The sequence below is a fragment of the Heptranchias perlo genome, chromosome 1, assembly GCF_035084215.1.
Source record: "Heptranchias perlo isolate sHepPer1 chromosome 1, sHepPer1.hap1, whole genome shotgun sequence".
Lineage (NCBI taxonomy): Eukaryota > Metazoa > Chordata > Chondrichthyes > Hexanchiformes > Hexanchidae > Heptranchias > Heptranchias perlo.
In genome coordinates, this window is record NC_090325.1 from 10,880,985 (window position 1) to 10,897,272 (window position 16,288).

The following is a 16,288-nucleotide window of genomic DNA, read 5'->3' on the forward strand; positions in this document are numbered from 1 at the left end:
TGAGTCATTGTGAACAAGTTGACGTCAAGTTTGGATTTTAAAAGTCTACAGGTTGTCGAAGGAAGGGAAAACTGAGTAGGGGCTAATCGCACAGCTGTTTCAAAGAGCCGGCAACAAGCGTGACGGGCCGATTGGCCTCCTTCTGTGCTGCACGATTTTGAGTGAGGTGAAGAGTTCATGAGGAGCAGCGGAAGGAACGGTCGGCATGTTTGCCAGTGAGCGAGTTAACAGCGAGGCCCTCGCTTTCCACTAATTAAAGGCACTTTGGCAGATGCCGAAAGTTGATGTGCCCAGTGTTCTGGAGATAAGGTAGACTGAAAATCGTCAGCATTAATGGAAGCGCATTTTAATTAGGGAGCGACGTCAGAGACCATCCCCAGCGTAAAAGTTTTAAGGAAAAAGCTGACATACATCATAGAATCAAAATCTTTGATCAGCATAACAGCAGAGTCGGCTCTGTACTCTTAATGAGCTCAGTTAGTGCAGGAGGGAGAGAACAATAAAGACAGCTGCGAAAGGTTCACTTTAGACACTCTCTGGCTTCCCTCGGGTGGGCAAAGGAACATAAGACCATAAAGGTTTGGCTTAAAGCAGCCACTCACATTATTACTCCTCGACCCTTCTTCCGATGAAAGGATGGGATATTTAACACCGAGGAAATCGGGGCCCTATTTAAGGATTTATACATAATACGGTCGAGCATTGGCCTAGATAGATCGGGGAAGTGAGGTGTTCGAGCCCCACTCCAGAGACTTGAGCACACAATCCAGGCTGACGCTCCAGTGCAGCACTGAGGGAGTGCTGCACTGTCGGAGGTGCCGTCTTTCAGATGAGATGTTAAACCGAGGCACCGTCTGCCCTCTAAGGTGGATGTAAAAGATCCCACAGCCACTATTTCGAAGAAGAGCTGAGGAATTCTCCCCAGGACTCTGGCCAATATTTATCCCTCAACCAAAATCACTAAAAAAACAGATTATCTGGCCGTTATCTCATTGCCATTTGTGGGACCTTACTGCGTGCAAATTGGCTGCCGCGTTTCCTACATTACAACAGTGACCACACTTCAAAATTACTTAATTGGCTTTAAAGCATTTTGGGACATCCTGAGGTAGTTAAAAGCACTATATAAATGCAAGTTCTTTCTTTCTTTAATTGAAAGATAGATAGATAGATGGATGAATAGATGATAGATAGAGAGATAGATGATAGATAGATAGATAGATAGATGAATAGATGATAGATAGATAGATAGATGATAGATAGATAGATGATAGATGATAGATAGATAGATGAATAGATGATAGATAGATGAATAGATGATAGATAGATGATAGATAGATAGATAGATGGATAGATAGACAGATAGACAGACAGACAGATAGATAGATGGATAGATAGATATGGAGGTTTATTTTAATGGATAAAAAGGTACTTACCGCAAATTCATTCTCAGGGTCCTTTGGCCCTCTCCTGATTGGTCTGGAGTAGCTGAACTTCATAACATTATTAGCCTTGAAGAAGCTGATGGGTGAAAGGGGAAAAAAATTGGTAAGGTGAAAGAAGGAAATATCCTCGAGGATTTTGTGTTCGAGCTGAAGGGTCTTTCTCCAGTTTTCTCACCTCTTTTAGCTGGAGTGGTAGCGGCTACAGAGATGTATCCCAGCATGGCTCACTACCTTGAGAAGGGGAGTGGAAGGACACATGAGAGAGATGGGGGGGGGGGGGGTGGGGGTTGGGAATTATCTTGGGGAATCTTCCGCTTCATCACCATAACTTCGGCAGGAACCCTGTATAGATGGGACGAGAGGAGACCCGAGACGCCCAAAAGTAGCTCCGGTTAACTTCCAGTTAATAACAAGTGTTGTGTGTTTTCACTAGTTATCTTTATTATTTATTAATTCTCGGGATCTGGGCATCGCTGGCAAGGCCGGCATTTATTGCCCATTCCTATTTGCCCAGTGGTTTGATACAATTGAGCAGCTTGCTAGGCAGTTAAGAGTCAACCACATTGGTGTGAGGACTGGAGTCACATATAGGCCCGGGCCGGGTAAGGACGGCAGGTTTCCTTCCCTAAAGGGCATGAGTGAACCGGCTGGGGTTTTTTTTAACGACAATCCGACAGCTTCATGGTCACTTTTACTGATACCAGCTTCTTATTTCCAAACTTTTTTTTTCTGAACTGAATTCAAATTCTCAATCTGCCTACGATGGGTGTTGAACTCACACTCTCTGGATTATTAGCCCACGAGAACTGGAACAGATTTGATAAAGTGGAACGGTCAGTGCGTAAAAGGTCACAGGAGCAGCCCGCACAGGGGCAGCGGTCGAAAGGCTGCCCGTGAGGTCTGAGGTGAGTGGCTAGGAGAGACACTGAGACATGAACGATGATTCACCGCGGAGGGCAGCCAGGCAGTGTGAGGCTTACAGTGGAAATGATTTGCTGCTTGCCCCATCTTTCTCATCAGTGTGCTGAGGAAAGGGCTGAGTGTGGGATAGTCGTTCCCAGGGGACCATGGCGACCAGTAACATTAGATTTACAGTGCACTAAAATGATTGTACGGGACACTCATTTCCAGCATGACCTGTGAAGTCCCTACTAGATTCTCCAGATAGGAGTCTATTCTGACCACTCACGTCCCATTCCCAAGAGCTTTGGGTTTCAGTTTAAATGTCACCCTTTAATTTTATCCTGAAGAAGCTGGCCTCGATAATAACCACCGACCCCCCCACCACCCCCACCCCAACACCACAAGAGGTGGGAGCAGGTTGTGGGGGGAGGGGGTCGACCCTAAATAAGGAGGAACGCGTCCGCAGTCCGCGTTTTTTCTGACAGCGGGTTTCCTGGGCTTGATCGGGTGGATGCGGTAAGGATGTTCCCAAGGATGGGTGAAGCTAGAACTAGGGGGCATAATCTTAGAATAAGGGGCTGCTCCTTCAAAACTGAGATGAGGGGAAACTTCTTCACTCAGAGGGTGGTGGGTCTGTGGAATTTGCTGCCCCAGGAAGCTGTGGAAGCTACATCATTAAATAAATTTAAAACAGAAATAGACAGTTTCCTAGAAGTAAAGGGAATTAGGGGTTACGGGGAGCGGGCAGGAAATTGGACATGAAGCTGAGTTCGGATCGGTCAAGGCCCTGTGGGTGGTGGAGAGGGCCCAGGGGCTGAGTGGCCGGGTCCTGCTCCGACTTCTTGTGTTCTTTAGATTTGAGGTTAGGATCAGATCAGCCATGATCTTTTTGAATGGCGGAGCAGGCTCGAGGGGCCGATTGGCCTACTCCTGCTCCTATTTCTTATGTTCTTATGTTCTTCCTGGTGCGCGTGAATACTGTCTTAGGGCACTTCATTAGCATATTTAAATCGGGCTCCCACGGTGCACCTGGGAGCCCGATTTAAAGTTAACAGGGGCCGGGAAACCAGGCAGTGAAATGGAGGAGAGAGCAGGTAAGGTGCATTTTACAGCTCTCCATGTGGGCCAGGAGGAGCAGGAGTGCTCCCCCTCACTGGCCCCTCAAGCAAACCCTTCGGCCGATTGCGGCCTCTCCCTCTCTCTACCTCCTGCCGCGATTAGCGACCTGCCCCCGCCTCCAGCCCCCAACTGGCGCCCGCCCCACGATCACGATTGCCGGGGGCCCGTTCCCAAGGGTCCCCGGCTGCGGCCTCCTGCCGCTGGTTGCCGGGCGGGAAAAGGAAGAACAAAAATGATAATGTGGTCGTCCTGTTAAACGTGGCAGTGCCTCCGCGTACCCGGGATATCCCTCCCCCCACTCCCCCGTTACCATGGTCCCCCGCTCCCTCCCCTCCTCCCCGTAAATATCGGGGTCGGGGGGGGGGGGGCCACTGAATCTCATTGGGATACAGGCGCATGAGTGCAGGCCTCTCCCTGATGGCGGCAGTACCATTCGTTTGCAAGTGATGGTAGAAACATAGAAACATAGAAAATAGGAGCAAGAGTAGGCCATTCGGCCCTTCGGGCCTGCTCCGCCATTCAAAATGTTCATGGCTGATCATCTAACTCTGTTCCTGCTTTTTCCCCATATCCCTTGATCCCTTTAGCATTAAGAAATATATCTATCTCCTTCTTGAACACATCTAATGACTTGGCCTCCACCGCCTTCTGTGGTAGAGGATTCCACAGGCTCACCACCCTCTGAGTGAAGAAATTTCTCCTCATCTCGGTTCTAAATGGCACACCCCGCGGGCAGCGGGCAGTCTTCTCCGACGCATGGCAGCCGGACCAGAGGGTCCTTAAAGGGGCCGCAGGAGGCCACCACCCGAACGGTAAAAGTATTTGTTTACTTACCTTAACCTTGTGCTGGGAACAGCAGGAGCGGTCTTCCCACCCTCCCACCCCATGTTAAAACCACGGGCCTCTGCTGGGGCCTGGGGAGGGAGCACATGGTGTCCGCCAGTACTCTTGAGGCCTTACGTGACCGGTGGACACCACAAGGGCTGAGAGTGACATTATCATTTAGTTTTATAAAGTTTTACTTTTGTTGCTACTTTTTAATGGTCAAGTTCTTCTTATTAATTGTGCCCCTTAATAGATGAGGGGGAAAATTTAAAACATGCTTTTTAAGTTGATGACGCTAGGGGCAACCTTGCTGAATTTTCCCTTTTTGGCCCTGGGTTTCCTTCCTTTTTGCCTCTCCGAGGCGATTACATGGTTGCTGGGGGGGTGTGCGGGGGTAGGAAGTGTCCAATCAATGATGGTCCAGGTATCACGAGTGTGGGGCCAGGCTCGATGGACCAGCTGGGTCTTTCCCTGGCCGTCATTTTCGTACGTTCGTATGTAACAGGCCGGGCAGTGTCCGCTCTTCGCCCTGAGATACCTGCACTTAATAACACGCCGGCCGCAGCCAAGAACTTACTCCACAATCTGCTCCGGAACATTCTTGTTGTGGAATTTCAGTTGTTGGGTCAAGATCGGCTGCACGGTGAAACACTGAATGACTGTGGGTTGCAGTAAAGGAACAGAACACAGGGGGGCAGCGTTGTCGCGGCCACGCCGCGGGAGATGGAGGAAGCAAGTTGAAAGAATGAGGATCATCGTTAGGAAAAGGTATGGGTGAGAACAGGGCTTTCGGCCTGTCGAAGCTCTGGTACCCGAGGTATATTCAGGTGTCAGCCGTGGCTCAGTGGGTAGCACTCTCCCTTCTGAGTCAGAAGGTTGTGGGTTCATAATCCCACTCCAGAGACTTGAGCACATAATCCAGGCTGACACTCCCATTGCAGTACTGAGGGAGTGCAGCACTCTCGGAGGTGCTGTCTTTCGGATGATGCATTAAACCGAGACCCCGTCTGCCCTTTCAGGTGGACGTAAAAGATCCCATGACATTATTTCAAAGAAGAGCAGGGGAGTTCTCCCCGGTGTCCTGGCCAATATTTATCCCTCAACCAACATCACTAAAACAGATTATTGGTCATTATCACAATGCTGTTTGTGGGACCTTGCTGTGCGCAAATTGGCTGTTGTATTTCTTACATCACGATAGTGACTACATCTCAAAAGTACTTCATTGGCTGTAAAGTGCTTTGGGATGTCCTGAGGCAGTGAATGCTGCTACATAAATGCAAGTTATTTCTTTCTGCATTATACTAGCCGATCAGTGACAGATATCTCCACACATGTACTAAGCTGCTTTTTATTGAAATCCTCTTTCTCATGGTGTTAGAGAGACTCTGCAGTGAGTTTACAAAGTGCTCCTAAAATCTATTGGACACCTCTGTGCACTTCTTAAACCTGGTTTGACACTGGACCAGAGTTATACTGTCCAACTGGCGCGAGTTGGCCTCCGTGGAGGAGTCTCACATCAATTAACAGTCGGAGCAGGAGTTGACTCGTCTCCAATTTTTATCCTGATCTGCAGGTGAAATCCCTTTTTCATCAATGCAAAAATGACAGTGTTAATGGCAGCTTAACTCTGCCCTGGTTGCATCTAATTAGAGTTTGGACTCCCCATGGCACAGATCCCCCTCGAGGCTAAATTGTCAAAACTAAGGCAACTATTGCCAACTGCCACTGCTAACATCTGTAGCATCCCAAAGTGCTTCACACATTGATTAACTGTAGTGATGCAACCATTTTGCACATAGCAAGATCCCACAAATAGTAATGGGATGAATGGCCAGACAGTCTATTGATTGAGGAAGGAATATTGCCCAGGACACCAGGTGAACTATCCAATCTTCGAAATAGTGGCCGTCGGATCTTTTACGTCCATCTGAGAGAGCAGACAGAGCCTCGGTTTAACTTGTCAACCAGAAGACGGCATCTCCGACAGTGCAGCACTCCCTCAGTACTGCACTGGAAGTGTCAGCCTGGATAATGTGCTCAAGTCCCTGAAATGGGGCTGGAACCCACAGCCATCTGGTTCAAAGGTGAGAGTGCAACCATCTGAACCAAAATATTAAGAAATACACTGGACCCCATTCCATCGTCAATTCTGACTTTGGGTAAAATACTCTTATTTTCCTTTAAGTCCTTGGAGGACAGACAGCCCCTCTTAAACTGTATACTAATTTCCCGCAGAAGTACTTGAGGGACAGCGTATGTGTTTGTCAATTTACTGATTATTTTTTAAAGTGAGGAGGTCCCTGTGGATGCTGGCTGGGTTTAAGAGCAGAGTATTATGTAAATTGGGCATGTTCTCAACTAGAAAAGAGGAGAGGAGATATGATCCAGGATTCTAAAGGGACCAGGTAATGTCCAGACCTTGTCCAGAAAAGTAGAACCAGAGGACATGGCCTGCGGGGGTGGGGGGGGGTAAATTTAAAGCTAATCTGCGGAAACAATATTCCAGTGAGTGAGTAGTCAATCGAGGGAGACGGTGGAAGCAGTTAGTATTGATTCATTCAAACGCAAGTGAGATAGATTTCTTTCAGAAAATAACATTTTGGGATACAGTATATGAAGCCCATGGTATAAAAGGGGCAGTAGCAGCATGGATACGAAATTAGTTAAGTGACAGGAAACAGAGAGCAGTGGTGCACGGTTGTTTTTTTGGACTGGAGGAAAGTATACAATGGTGTTCCCCAGGGGTCGGTGCTGGGACCACTGCTTTCTTTGATATATAATAATGATTTGGACTTGGGTGTACAGGGCACAATTTCAAAATTTGCATTTAACACAAAACTTGGAAGTGTAGTAAACACTGTGGAGGATGGTAATAGACTTCAAGAGGACGTAGACAGGCTGGTGGAATGGGTGGACACTTGGCTGATGAAATTTATTGCAGAGAAGTGCAAAGTCATACATTTTGTCAGGAAGAACAAGGAGAGACAATATAAACTAAATGGTATAATTCTAAAGTGGGTGCAGGAACAGAGAAACCTGGGGGTATATGTGCACAAATCTTTGAAGATGGCAAGACAGGTTGAGAAGGCGGTTAAAAAAGCATACGGGATCCTGGGCTTTATAAATAGAGGCATAGAGTACAAAAGCAAGGAAGTTACGTTGAACCTTTCTAAAACATTGGTTCGGCCACAGATAGAATATTGTGTCCAATTCTGGCACTGCACTTTAGGAAGGATGTGAAGGCCTGAGAGAGGGTGCAGAAAAAATTTACTAGAATAGTTCCAGGGATGAGGGACTTCAGTTACGCGGATAAACTGGAGAAGCTGGGGTTGTTCTCCTTAGAGCAGAGACGGTTGAGAGGAGATTGGCGATAGGGTTGAGAACCAGAGGACACAGAGGTCAAAGAACCAAAGGCGACATGAGGAAAAACATTTTTACGCAGCAAGTGGTTATGACCTGGAATGCACTGCCTGAAAGGGTGGTGGAAGCAGATTCAATAGTAACTTTCAAAAAGGAATTGGATAAATACTTGAAGGGAAAAAATTTGCAGGGCTACGGGGAAAGAATGGGGGAATAGGACTAACTGGATTGCTCTTACAAAGAGCCAGCACAGGCTCGATGGGTCGAATGGCCTCCTTCTGTGCTATAACCATTCTATGATTCTATGAGTAATTTAAGACAAAACATGTGGTGAGTGTAAGTTTTTCCTTGTGTCATGTCTGGGTCTTTAAAAGACTAATTAATCGAGATTGATTGCCAGAATTAGTCAACAACTCCATTATCGTTGAGCGTCGATGGTTGTTATCTACATGAACTCCCAAAAGGCATTTGATAAGGTCCCACACAAAAGATTATTGGCAAAAATAAGAGCACATGGATTTGGAGTTAGCCTTTTGACTTGGGTTGTAAATTGGTTGGGAGATTGGAGACAGAGAGTGAGGCTGGATTGTAGGTACTGTGATTGGTGGGCTGTGACAAGTGGTATTCCTCAGGGATCTGTCCTGGGGCCTCAACATTTCACAATATTTATCAATGACTTGGATGAAGGAATAGGGAGTTGTATATCCATGTTTGCAGATAACACTAAATTAGGAGGGACAGTAAGCAGTGCAGATGGGAGCAGGAAGTTGCAAAGGAACATCGACAGATTAAGTGAGTGGGCAAGCAATGGCAGATGGAGTTCAATGTGGGCAAGTGTGAGGTCATCCACTTCGGACCTAAGAAAGATAAATCAGAGTGTTTTCTAAATGGTGAGAAACTAGGAAGTGTGGAGGAGCAGAGAGATTTGGGAGTCCAAGTTCACAAATCATTTAAAGCTAGTAGACTTGATTTTCCTGTTCCCCCCCCCCCCCCCCCGCCCCCACTACATCGACTCATCTGTTCGCTCAGCTGAAAGGATACATTGTCCAGGAGAGTTCTTGATTTCGTCTCCAGGGGGCGACGTTGTCTTCATCTTCTCCGCGTTTGGGAACAGGGTCATGAGCATGTGCTCGAAATCCTCCCGTCTTTCGTATTCCTTCCCCCGGTGAATGAAGACCTTGTTCTGAAAGGGCAGCAGACGATGTGTGGTTAGCTGGGGTGCAGAGACCCTGGACATGGGGCAAGCCTCATTGTGTGTGTGTGTGTGTGTGTGTGTGTATTATACGAGAGCTGCTATATCGCTGCTAACCCTGATTGGAGAGAGTGGTGCTTCCACCTCTGTAATATCGTCATTCTCCACCCCTGCCTCAGTCCAGCGGCCGCTGAAACCCTCATCCACGCCTCGACTATTCCAATGCTCTCCTGGTTGGTCTCCCACCCTCGGTAAACTTCAGAACATCCAAAACTCTGCTGCCCGTATCCTAACTCGCACCGAGTCCCGTTCACCCATCACCCCTGTGCTCGCTGACCTACATTGGCTCGCGGTCCACCAATGCCTTGAATTTAAATTTCTCATCCTGTGTTCAAATCCCTCCATGGCCTCGTTCCTCCCTATCTCTGTAACCTCCTCCGGCCCTACAACTCTCCGCGATCTCTGCGTTCCTCCAATTCGCATTGCTCTTGTACATGCCCGATTTCCTTCCTCCACCATTGGTGGCCGTGCCTTCAGCCATCTGGGCCCCAAGCTCTGGAATTCCTTCCCTAAACCTCTCTGTCTCTCTACCTCTCTCTCCTCCTTTGAGACACTCCTTAAAACCTACCTCTTTGACCAAACTTTTGCTCACCTGTCCTAATATCCCTCTGTGTGGCTCGATGCCAAATATTTGTTTGATAACTCTCCTGTGAAGCATCTTGGGACGTTTTACTACACCAAAGGCGCTATATAAATTCAAGCTGCTGTTAATATTGTTGCTGTATATTGTCCCTATGACATCTTCCTGAGATCCAGTTCAGGTCAACAAGACACAAGACTGATCCAAAGGATCGGAAATACATCGTAGTTACACACAGAAACAGGCCATTCGGCCCAACTGGTCCATGTCGGTTTTTATGCTCCACACGAGCCTCCTCCCACTAATTATCTCTTCCGACCCTGCCCTCATATCCCTCATATTCCCTTCTCCCTCATGAATGCATCAAGACAGCCCTTAAATACGTCAATGCTATCTGCTTCAATCAATCTATGTGGCGACGAGCTCCACAGTCTCAACACTCTCTGTGTAAAGAGATTCCTCCTAAATTCTTTGTTTGATCGGTTTGTGGCTATCTTATATTTATGCTCCCTTCTTCTGGACTGTCCCACAAGTGAAAAAGGTTTCTCCATGTCCGCCCTATTGAGCTCTGTTGTAAATTTAACAACCTATACAAGGCCTCCTTTTAGTCTCTTTTCCAGACAAAAGAGCCCCATCCTGATCAATCTTTCCTGAGCTTCACTTTGTCCGTTCCTGCTGATTAGACCTTCATTTTGTTCATTCCCTTCATCCACTTTTCCTTCATCCTCCTGTCCAATCCAACCTTGAATTTTGACATAGTTTCTGCCTCAACCATTATCCCTGTAGTGTTTGGTCACCTTCATGGAGGGGAATTTCCCAGAACTCCACCCAGTAAAGTTGTTTGATATTATCGTACACTCTGTAACCGTGGGACACAGGATCAGATTCAGAAGGGAAGAAGGTGCTCAGATAGGTTAGATTTAAGGACTTCAGACCGGGGCACTGCATTCAGTTTTGGGCACCGAACCTCAGGAAGGATATATTAAAAAAAGAAAGATTTATGCAGCGCCTTTCATGACCTCAGGATGTCCCAAAGCGCTTTACAGCCAATTAAGTACTTTTAGAAGGGTAGTCACTGTTGCAATGTAGGAAACACAGCAGCCAATTTGCGCACAGCAAGCTCCCATAAACAGCAATGTGACAATGACCAGATAATCTGCTTTAGGTGTTGGTTGAGAAATAAATATTGGCCAGGACACCGGGGAGAACTCCCCTGCTCTTCTTCGAAACAATGCCGTGGGATCTTTTACGTCCACCTGAGAGGGCAGACGGGGCCTCGGTTTAAACGTCTCATCTGAAAGACGGCACCTCCGACCCTGCAGCACTCCTTCCACAGAATGATGAATGATTGAAATAATGTGCAGACAGAGGCAAAACCATGGGGGTTCAAAAGACAACCAGGTTCTATAATGGGAGAATTAGGGGATTAGAGGGACAAACTACAATAGGCCCAGGTTGATTCTTATTCTTGATTTTCCTTGGGTTCTTATGAACTCATTGGCAAATCTCCTTGGACGCCTGACATTAGACATCGTTTGATTCCTTCATCACTTAAACATTGCACACACACATGTATCAACCTTTTCATTTGCCCAACAGCTTATTACGAGAAAAAAAATCATAGATCAGCTCATTTTCTTTTGAAACTCCTAGGGCAGCTCTGGGGATTAATGCCTGAGCTTTTTGTACATTCAAGAGACTGATACCATCAGAAAAATATCATTACTCAAAGATAGCGCTTGAAAAATCCATTAACAACCTGATGTTTCATTTGAATTTAAATATACCTCTTCATTTTTCTTATTTCTAAGAGGACCTGAGATGTTTGTGTGACGACAGTCACAATTCATCTCGGAGACTCATTTATATTCAGACCGATCGCCGACTGCCGTTTTTTTTCTTTTATTATTTTCCCCCTCTGAAATTGTCTTTTTTTTCCCACTGCCTGGCAAATTTTCTCCACTTCTCTCCTTAACGCACTGAGGCAAGATAATCAGGGTTCAGTGAGCCCCCTCTCTCCTCCACCCCCTATGGTAACTCATTCAGTTGACTCTTCTTCGTATGTGGGTCCATGGAATCATGGCCCATTGTGTCCGTGCCGGCCGAAAAAGAGCTAACCAGCTTAATCCCACTTTCCAGCACTTGGTCTATAGCCCTGTGGGTTACAGCACTTCAAGTGCACATCCAAGTACTTTTTAAATGAGTTGAGGGTTTCTGTCTCGACCACCCTTTCAGGCAGTGAGTCCCAGACCCCTACCACCCTCTGGGTGAAAACATTTCTCCTCCGCTCCCCTCTAATCCTTCTACCAATCACTTTAAATCTATGCCCCCTGTCACTGACCCCTCTGCTAAGGGAAATAGGTCCTTCCTATCCACTCTATCTAGTCCCATCATAATTTTATATACCTCAATTAAATCTCCCCTCAGCCTCCTTTGTTCCAAAGAAAACAACCCCAGCCTATCCAATCTTTCTCATAGCTAAAATTCTCCAGCCCTGGCAACATCCTCGTAAATCTCCTCTGTATCCTCTCTAGTGCAATTACATCTTTCCTGTAATGTGGTGACCAGAACTGTACACAGTACTCAAGCTGTGGTCTAACCAATGTTTTATACAGTTCTAGCATAACCTCCCTGCTCTTATATTCTATGCCTCGGCTAATAAAGGAACGTATCCCGTATGCCTTTTAACCACCTTATCTACCTGTCCTGCTACCTTCAGGGATCTGTGGACATGCACTCCAAGGTCCCTTGGTCCTCTACACCTCTCAGTATCTTCCCATTTATTGTGTATTCCCTTGCCTTGTTTGCCCTCTCCAAATGCATTACCTCACACTTCTCCGGATTGAATTCCATTTGCCACTTTTCTGCCCACCTGACCAGTCCATTGATATCTTCCTGCAGTCTACAGCTTTCCTCCTCACTATCAACCACTCGACCAATTTTTGTATCATCTGCAAACTTCTTGATCAAGCCCCCCCACATTCAAGACCAAATCATTGATATATACCATAAAAAGCAAGGGACCCAGTACTGAGCCTTGCGGGACCCCATTGGAAACAGCCTTCCAGTCGCAAAAACGCCCATCAACCATTACCCTTTGCTTCCTGCCACTGAGCCAATTTTGGATCCAACTAGCCACTTTCCCTTGGATCCCAGGGTCCATGTAGGGAGTTTATTAAGCTGTAAATGGTGGTGTTAGCATGTTCTCAACAATATTCACAGGCACATTTTCCAGTAGTTCACATACACAAATCTTTGAAGGTGGCAGGACAAGTTGAGAAGGCTGTTAAAAAATGCATACGGGATCCTTGGTTTTATAATTAGAGGTATAGAGTAGTTAAGCAAGAAAGTTATGGTAAACCTTTATAAATCACTGGTTAGGCCTCAGCTAGAGTATTATGTCCGATTCTGGGCACCACACTTTAAGAAGGATGTCAAGGCCTTGGAGAGGAGAATCACCAGAATGGTACCAGGGATGAGGGACTTCAGTTACGTGGAGAGACTGGAGAATCTGGGATCGTTCTCCTTAGAGAACCATAGATGTTTACAGCACAAATCAAGGCCATTCGGCCCATCATGTTTGTGCCAGTTCTTAGAGCCCCTTTGTTCCTCAAAACTATTCCCACTGCCCTGTTCATTCTTCATAGCCCTGTATCTTTCTCTGCTTCTAATATTTATTCAATTTTCCCTTAAAAGAAGCAATATTCTCTCCTCCAACCATTCGCTGTGGCAAAGTATTCCAAGCTCCAAAGACATCTGTAGCAAACAGTTTCTCTGAACCAATCTCCTCACTCTCTTAGTTAAATTGATAACCCCTCACACTAACACCCCAATCAGGTGAAATAATCTTTTCCTATTCATTCTATCAAAAGGCAATTTAATTTTTTTTTTAAAAACTCGATTAAAACTCCTCTTAACCTTTTCGCTCCAGTGAAAATAATTCCAGTATCTCAAGTTTCCTCATAATTGTAGTTTCCCATCCCTGGTATCATCTTGGTGAATCTACACCTTATGTTCTTTCTATTAGGGGGCACCCTAACCCTAATGCACACGGTACATTAACTGTGGCCAAACCAATTGTTTGTATAAATTCATCATTCCTTCTTTACTCTTGTACTCTATGCCCATATTTATGAAACTCAAAATGGCAATTCTGTATTTGAACCCCCAAATCTCTCTGTTCATCCACACCCTTCAGTGTCATTCCATTAAGTGTAACCTATTCCTTGATTTCCCTCCAAGAATGTATCACCTCACATTTATCCACATCTCATTGTTTCTGCCACCTGTTTTCCCATTCCACGAGCCGGTGGGTGTTTTCCTGAAGTCTTTCTCAGTCCTCCTCACTGTTTGCCAAACCTCCTACTTTTCTGTCATCAGCAAATTTTGAGATTGTATTTCCTCTACCCAAGTCCCAATCACCTATAATAGGCCGAGAACAAACGGACTCAGCACTGATCCCTAGGGTTCACCACTTCCAACCCTTCTCCAATCTCAGGCACACCCGTTGACCCTAACTCTGTTACCTATCCATTAATCAACGTTCTAACCATCCTGCTACACTTCCTCTTACACCACACACCCAAATCTTTCCACCAAGCCTCTCATGAGACTTCTGAAAATCCAGGTACACCATATCTACTGCATTTCCTTTATCTACCCAATTGGTCACTTCAAACTTCTCCCACCCTTTGCTTGTAGAAGTGTTTCCTAACTTCACTCCTGAAAGTCCTGGTTCTAATTTTTAGGCTGTGTCCCCTAGTCCTAGACGCCCCAACCAGCGGAAATGGTTTCTCTCTATCTACCCAATCAGTTCCCCTTAATATATTGAAAACTTCGATCAAATCACCCCTTAATCTTCTAAATTCCAGGGAATACAACCCTAGTATGTGTAATCACTCTTTGTAATTTAACCCTTGGAGTCCAGTTATTATTCTAGTAAATCTAAGCTGATCTCCCTCCAAGGCCAATATATCCTTCCTAAGGTGCGATGCCCAGAAGTGAATACAGTACTCCAGGTGTGGTATAAGCAGGGCTTTGTGTAGCTGCAGCCTAACTTCTACCCCCTTGTATTCTAGTCCTCTAGATATAAAGACCAGTATTCCATTAACCTTTTTGATTATTTTCTGTTTTTGTCCATGACATTTTAATGATCCAAAAAAAATTCTACTAATTTGTCAAACACGCCTTGTGTTTAACAAGTGTTTGATTAACTCCTGATGTTCTAAATGTTCACTAATGTGATATTTTTAGCTTCCCTGTGGGAGGGTCTCATTGCTTCCATTTCTCTGGTAGTTCTTTTGCATCAAAGTATATATTTTTTTGTCACAGTGAAGTAACAGTGTGTGGTTAGAAAGGAAAACACTATAAGTCACCACCGTATAACATCAGTAATATTGTTACTAGTTCCACAGAACACAAAAGGGAATCAATGTTAACTGATTCATATGATGAAACATAACTATTCTGACATCGGTATCATAATATAAGTTGGATAATTAATGACTTCATAAGGCTGTGCAAGGTGCAATCACCAAGATCTCATTGGTAACGGCACTTCAGAAACCAACATCTTTAAAGGGACACTGTTATTAGTGAAAGCATTTCAAAAGATATTTTGATATGACTGCACACAGTGGGGTGAAGAGGTGTGATAAGTACATTAAAGAGCATGGAATGAGACAAGGCCATTTGGCCCATTAAGTACATGTCTTCTTTAAACAATGTAGAATCTGTGCTCTAACATGGGCTCCACCCCAACCCATTTAATCACCTGAGGAGAGAGTCTGAAATTTACCTTACAGCCCCTTTAAAATAAATACCCGGGTATCCTTACATCTTACGTGGTTCATCTGTGACCAATTGCCTTCTTTAGCAATGACATCTCCATGATTCCAACAATTCCACACAGCATTCAATTATCTGTATCTGTATTTATGACTCTCAATCCCATTCCTAGCCAGGTATTAATCCAGTCCTTGTTTTTTTAAAGGTGCTAATTGATATGGTAATAATTACTTTACCCAGGAGTCTATTACATTTGTTTACTGCTTGACTTTCCCTGAATTTGATTCAGTGAGAAAGTTTAGTTGATCTGCCAGAACGGTGTGACACAGGATTGTGACTCTTGCTTGATTTTCCCCCTTCCTCTCCTGTAGCCGGTGACTCTCGCTGAGGCCCAGTTTCACCATCGCTGCTCAGTCTTCTCGTACCTCACATCAGTGACCATTCTTCATTTAGTGAAAATAAATTGTAAAATCTTCCACTTGGAAGATCTTTCTTGAAGTGGGGTGAGCTGGCACTATGTGACATTAGCACATGGATGGCTCAGTGGTAGCACTCTCAGCTACGAGTCGAAAGGTTGCGGAGTTCGAGTTCTACTCCAGGACTTACTCCCATAATCGAAGGTTGATAAAGCAGAGAAAGACTAGAAACATCTGGGCAATGTTTGGTCTTCACCGCCTGGGTGGTGATCAGTGAAATCGATCACCCGCCCGTTGTAGAACCCACCTGATTTTGAAATCAATGAATTGAAAATCAGCTGGTTTCTCCTGTGGACGGGTGATCTGCTCCACCAGATTATAGCCCAGGTGGTCAAGGCCACAAGTTACTCCATTGCCTCTGGGCTGACACGTTAGTACAATAATGAGGGAGTGCTGCATTGTCAGTGGTGCCATCCTTTGCATGAGATGTTAAACTGAGGACCTTTCTACCTGTTTAGGTGGATATTAAAGATCCCATAGAACGATTTGAAGAGCCATTTAACCTCAAAAGAGTCACGTGTTTGAAAGAATCTGCCAG

The 16,288-nt window shown here is 45.5% G+C and overlaps 1 protein-coding gene across 2 annotated transcripts in view; it reads right to left on the reverse strand.

Moving 5' to 3' along the window:
* The window catches only part of LOC137316523 (dedicator of cytokinesis protein 2-like), a 1,021,473-nt gene that overhangs the window by 33,943 nt on the left and 971,242 nt on the right, over positions 1-16,288 (reverse strand). For both annotated transcript variants that reach the window (XM_067980505.1, XM_067980471.1), the window contains exons 41-43: positions 8,697-8,838; positions 4,870-4,951; positions 1,437-1,521 (exon numbers count right to left, since the gene is read on the reverse strand). In XM_067980505.1, coding sequence (XP_067836606.1) covers positions 1,437-1,521; positions 4,870-4,951; positions 8,697-8,838 — 309 coding nt within the window. The remainder of the gene's footprint in view (positions 1-1,436; positions 1,522-4,869; positions 4,952-8,696; positions 8,839-16,288) is intronic.